Genomic DNA, 6,190 nt, shown 5'->3' with positions numbered 1-6,190 from the left:
CCTCCGGCGACGGCAAGGGGAGGGAGGGGAAGGAGGGGAGCCTGGGCGGCGGCTAGGGTTTCGCCTCCCGAGTCACCCTTGGGAGCGACGCCGGGGCTCTCAAATCAGTACCTATCTAGAATTTCTACAAAATTCATGTAAATCAAAGCAGGACTTCGCTTCCTCCACCGCTTTCAATAATAAAGAGCAACTATAACCCTATTGATTTATATTCGCAAAAAACACTATTGATTTAGAAATAATTGTTCACATACAACATCCGTAGCCGCCGAATAATTATATACAGTATTAATCGTTTTGTACTAGCATGCATCTTGATGATCTATCAGGCAGTTCTTAGTACTACTTAGGAAATTTTATTTCTCAGCCGGAAAATAATATGAAAACTGATATGAGAAACACACGTGAACTTGAAACATTAAGTAAATTAGATACTAGCCTGCAAAAATCCACAACTACCAGAAACAAACCAAATCAATATATCTACTGCTTCAAGGGCTATAAATTTCATTGACAATTTGGTTAATTCGAGGTATTTTTCAATTGATCTACATGACTTCCAAACCATAATTATAGTACAAACAATACTAGTATAAAAGAAAAAAAATAGGGAAAGTCCTATTTTGGTCGCGAGCTCAAATGCTCGGTCATGAACCGGAAAATCCGAGGTTTTTTGGGTGGATTTTTTGAAAAAAGAAGTTTTTTTTGTGACAAACTTTGATAGATGTTTGAGTGCACTCAAAGTTTAATCATGGAATGACATTGCTGGAAACTTGTTTTTTAAAGACTTCCACAAATGCCATTCCATACCCACATGTTAATATAATATCTCAACTTTTATAAAAAATTGAGTTGATGATGATGGTGTGCCTGCCATCTTGCAATATAGATTGTCCGATCTATATCTGACGGATATAAAGTAAACTATGACAATTTTACAAAAAGATACCCGCACCTCTCTCCACATTTGCATATAAGGCCTTCCCTTGTTCATCCGTATCTCCCACAACCTCATTGTTGAGCAATTAAAAAAGGAAGCCTCTGAAACAATCTGGCATGATGGCCTCTGCCGGTATCGTCCATCCCCATGCCTCCGCTCAGTCCGACCACCAATCACCACCACGACCCACTCCTCCTCACCTTATCTCTCCTCTTTCTCGAGATATCATTAGTTTTTACACATGGGATTACTCCCGCATGGGTCAATCACAACAGATGTTTTATAAAAGAAATGCATCTTGATGTTCCGTGCAATGCACGGGCATCTTGCTAGTTCTTTCTAAAACTTGCCAGTCGATACACTTTCGCTAGTCAAAATTTTGGTGTGCCAAAATTTGCAACAAATTAGCAGGTCAGTTGCTAGATAACCAATTCATTCGGAAGTCAAAATTTGACATCAAACGGAGAATGCCCTTTAGAAAATTGTTTGTCAAGTGAATGTAGTTTTGCGGAAGTCAAATCCCATATGAATACGACGAGTCCCCATTCTTCCGGGTGAAGAATAACTGTAAAGATCAATCAAATTATTTTGTATAGCTTTTTGACAAAAAAATTGTTTTGTCTTCTGATTGTGAGCAATGTTTCACATATTTTTTTACCTTGGCCCAAACAATAAAAGGAAAGCTTTTGAGAGCATTGATTTATTTTTTTGCTAATTAGATATGTCATTTCTTCACGAAATTTTGTACACAATGAGAAGATATGAACATGTTTATCGTAAAAAAGAAAGTATTACTTTTTTTTTCAAATTTAATGTCCATCTGAGATCATGCGAAGTCGAGCTCCATTTTTATTATCCGACAAAATAGGGAGTGTTGAAATAGAAATATATCTTTGCTTGATGTCTTCTTCGCCATTTTTTCCAATAACTAGTGGATGTTTTTTCAATGCAATTTTTTGCCAATATAAACTCCTGCGTTCGTTTTTCTTAAGCACACACCGTAGAACAATAGTTATATGGTAATTTTTATTAATAAAAAGTATGTTATATTGAGGAAGAAAGAAAGGATGAAGCTAAAAAGAAGATCATACAAAAGGAAGAAATAGCTTATCCAACTCCAGTTTTTGGGAACAAGATCATCATGCAGTTAGAAGGTAGTATGAGCCAGCCAAGACTTGAATTCTGCAGAAAATTTGCTCTTGATCTTTATTGCTAGAAGCTTAAGTTCCTTTTTGAGAGTGAATCTCCCAAAGTTTACTGCCCATTGGCGCTGCCTATAATCACATCAAAGAACTACCAATTTCGAAAAATTATGAAACACTACTGCCAAACACTTGAATATTTTTTTGAATATTTTGAAGGCTCCCTTCCCTATATACTCCTGATACTTCCGCGGCGTCTACTTCACGCTTCCCTAAACCCACTGGCACAGCACAGGCGTGCCCACACTCTCTCCTCTCACTTCCCAACCCAAACCCCTGCACCTCTCCCTCCAAACCGAATCAAACACAAGCATCCAAAGAGCCGCTGCCACCCACGCACTCTCTTCGCCTAGCCGCGCCGGTCTCCATGGCCGCCGTCGCCCCCGATGCCGGAGAGTGGTCCGCCGCTGCGCGGCTCCGCCTCGTGTGGCGCGTCGTGCGGGCGGCGGAGCTCCTAGCCCTGTCCGTCGTCCTCTCCCGCTCCTTCCTCCGCCTCCCCTACGCCGCGTCTGCGGCCTCCTCTGCCCTCCGCCTCGCCGCCTCACTCCTCCTCCACCCGCGCTCCATCTTCGTCATCGCCAACGCCATCGTGTTCCTCCTCTACGTCTTCTCGCGCCGCGACCCGTCGTCCTCTTCCTCTGCCTCCGACCAGGACGCCCAGGACCAGTTCCTTTCCTTCACCGCCACACCGCTCCTGTCGCCATCGACCACAGAGGCGCCGGCTCTGGCGCCCGAGACGGACGCGGTGTTCGAGGACAAGCAGGCGGTGCACGTGACGGTGCGCGCCCCGCGGCGGAGCAGGTCGGAGAAAATCGGCGCCGGAAAGCATGGCGGGAGGAGGAGGGCGGGATCGCCTGATATGCGTCGGTCTGATTCGGAGAACGGCCAGAGGCGGCGGTCGACCTCGTCGGCGGCCCCAGAGGAATGCGGTGCGGAGGACGAGGAGGAGGAGTTCCGGAGGGCAGTCGAGGCGTTCATCGCCAAGCAGCAGACGCGGTTTCACCGCGAGGAGTCATTTGTCTTGGTCGCCGGCGCCGGAGACGATGCTCAGGCGATCACCGTAGCTGTGAAGTGACGAGGGAGTTGGCAACAGTGAGCGCGGGGAGGGTGACGAGTGTGAAAGGATGGATCGGTGTGCAAAGAATTTGTTGGTGCCTTGTTTAGTGTACAAGTTTTGCCTTTTTGCTTCTTGTCTTTCTAGCATCTGAATATGTTTCTTTTCTCCACTTGCTTTCGGGGCGTCTGTGATTGACTGATAGCTACCGCCGATCGATGGACTAGATTACTCAATTTTAGACCTTCGCCGCTACATGTTGTCGGCCCACGACTCTCGTGCATGAGTAAATTGCATGTTTCATCCTTATACTCGCTGGTCTGTAATAAAACCATCCTCGTAGTTGAAAAATGCTCTAATACGGTCCCGAGACTTGTAAATACGTAACATACACGGTCCTGTGTACATTCTATTATACATTGGGCCCTTTCAGCCCTGCCACGTCAGCGATTGGAGCTGGTCCAGCCGAACCAACTGACCTATGTTTCCATCGATCGACCCCCGAGAATTTCGTAGGCCTCTGTTCGTGGGTAGTTCTTTCCCGAGAACTATGTAGCCTGGGGCGGCGGAGGGTTTTGATCGGCGGCGGAGATCACGGCCGTGGGTGATAGTCAGCGGCGGTCTCGAAGGGAGGCAAAGGCGTTGGCGTCTATTGATGTGAGCGGCGCCGATGCCACCCATACAACGGCAGGAGAAGGGGCTCATCCCAGCATATGGTATGTTAATACGTAAAGTTCCCATGATGTGAATGCTTTTCCCCCTTCTGTTGATGGAATCACTGGCTGAGTTGATAAATGATGATTACAACAGTCTTTCTGGTGGCTTAATGAACCTTAAATCACTTGTATATACTCCATAGCTAGCTTTGTATGTCATAGGCTGCTGCTGCTGATCATCCTAGTTTTCATGCCATTTACAAAGAGTCAAAGACTGTACCCTTGATCAAAGACATGTATGAACTGCTCAGCTGGTCAATAACACGTTTACTTTTAATTTCATCCGCTTATATATGTGATGTTCTAAACAAAATGTTGACCTTAGTCAGTCATCCACACAAGCAGAAACATGGTGAATTGACCCCAATGCGCCGAATAATTTCTTGGAATAGTTGACTGCATTGGCATTAACCAAGTTAACAAATACAGTAATTTAATTTAACGCTACTGGTATTAGGATGGTACAGTTTTGCTGCTATACAAAGAAAAGTTAAGAACTGTAGCATTCAAAATTGAGCTAGCTTAGTAAAGAAAATTTATGACTTTTATGCACTGGTTTGCTTACGGTTTACACAAAATCAAGGTTTCATCATGAACTGTCTAAAACTCTGTTTTTTGTGCATTTAACAGAGCAAGGCGGTGATCTCTTTACTGCGGAGTTCATATTTGGGGGATTTTTTCATGGCAGTGGAAGTAACAGGGCATATCTGAATGGCCGCAAAGTGTGCTATGATTTCTGTGATGCTAGTGAAGCTTGTATGCAGATGTTGTATGAGTTAGTAGAGCACTTGGGGTATGAGATTGCTGGGAGAATTGCTATTTACTTGTTGTTGCCTGGCATGCAAATGAATGAAGGTGGATTAAAATTGTTGTCAAGAAACAATGATACAAACATTATTAAGGAAGTGGTCAGAGAGGGGTACAAATATCTCATGTTTTATCTGGATCATGAGGATACCTATGGTGCAGGAGGATGTGATGATGTGGTTGCAAACCCTTATACTCATCTGCCTCTTGTGATCAATCTAGAAAAGAGTAGCAGAGAGGGAAGTACTGTTCAGCATAGCCGTGTTGTTGTCGAGGAGAACACAAATGATCTGGTGTATGCAGGTGATAGTACTTGTGAAGGAACAAGTAGTGACAACAGATGCAGAAGAAGCAAAAGAGCTATCATTGAGGAGGAAGAAGATGAAGAGTGTGATTCTGATAGTGATGACTCTGATTATGATCCAGAAGAGCTTGTGGACAGTGACTATGACCTGCAGGATGGGGACGACGATTTGGTGATGGATGAGTAACATGCTGCTGGTGATGAGAAGAAGGGTAAAATGAAAGGGAAGAAGATAGTTGAAGATGACAATTCTGAAGATGAAAAGCTTGAAATGCCAGAGTCATACGATGAGGAAATGAAGTTCAAGTTCAAGCATTTCACAGAAGAAGATTTGCATGAGCCCAAGTTTCATGTTGGGCAGGTTTTCTCGTCAATAGATCTGGCTAGGAAGGCAATTAGGGAGTATAGTTGCAAGGAGAGACTTGGCATAACATTTCCAAAAAATGATAAAACAAGGATTGGAGCAAAGTGTACCGATGGCTGCCCATGGTATTTGTATGCGTCATATGACAACAGAACAAAGGGAATTATGGTAAAGACGATCAAAGATGAGCACACTTGCAGCAAGAAGTGGCAAGTGAGAGCCTTTACGGCAAGATACATAGCAGAGAAATATGTTGAGAAGATCAGAGCAGATGAGAAAATGTCAATCAAGGGTTTAGGAGGATTGATTCAAACAGAGTGGAATATGAGGATTCATAGGCACAAGCTATGGAGAGCAAGGAAAATTGCATTGAACACAATATATGGGGATGAAATAGCACAATACAGGAAGTTATGGGACTATGCAGCAGAGTTAAGGAGATCCAATCCTGGGAGTACATTTTTCATTGAAGTTGCTGATGATGGAATGTTCCAGAAGTGTTACTTCTCGTTTGATGCTTGCAATAGGGGATTTTTGTGTGCTTGTAGGCCTGTAGTCGATGGTTGTCATTTGAAAACTCAGTTCGGAGGCATTCTATTGACTGCTATTGGGATGGATCCGAATGATTGCATATATCCTGTGGCCTTTGCAGTAGTGCAAATTGAGAACACGGAGTCATGGAGGTGGTTTTTGACTTCTCTAAAAGAAGATTTGGGCATTGTGAACACCTCTCCTTGGACAGTAATGTCTGACAAGCAGAAAGTGAGTGTTCTTTACATAGAAAATACTTCTCAGTTTATGTT

General features: G+C 43.8%; 1 protein-coding gene across 1 annotated transcript; it reads left to right on the top strand.

The window, feature by feature from the left end:
• Window positions 1-2,362: 2,362 nt before the first annotated feature.
• Window positions 2,363-3,564, top strand: LOC125548433 (uncharacterized). The gene has a single exon (XM_048712026.2). It carries the CDS (start codon window positions 2,510-2,512, stop codon window positions 3,215-3,217), a length of 708 nt encoding a protein of 235 aa, XP_048567983.1. The 5' UTR covers window positions 2,363-2,509; the 3' UTR covers window positions 3,218-3,564.
• Window positions 3,565-6,190: the final 2,626 nt, after the last annotated feature.

The sequence above is a fragment of the Triticum urartu genome, chromosome 3A (assembly GCF_056163025.1).
Source record: "Triticum urartu cultivar PI428250 chromosome 3A, HENAU_Tu73, whole genome shotgun sequence".
NCBI classification, from domain to species: Eukaryota; Viridiplantae; Streptophyta; class Magnoliopsida; order Poales; family Poaceae; genus Triticum; species Triticum urartu.
The sequence above is the reverse complement of the archived record's forward strand: the minus strand, read 5'-3'. Positions and strand labels throughout refer to the sequence as shown.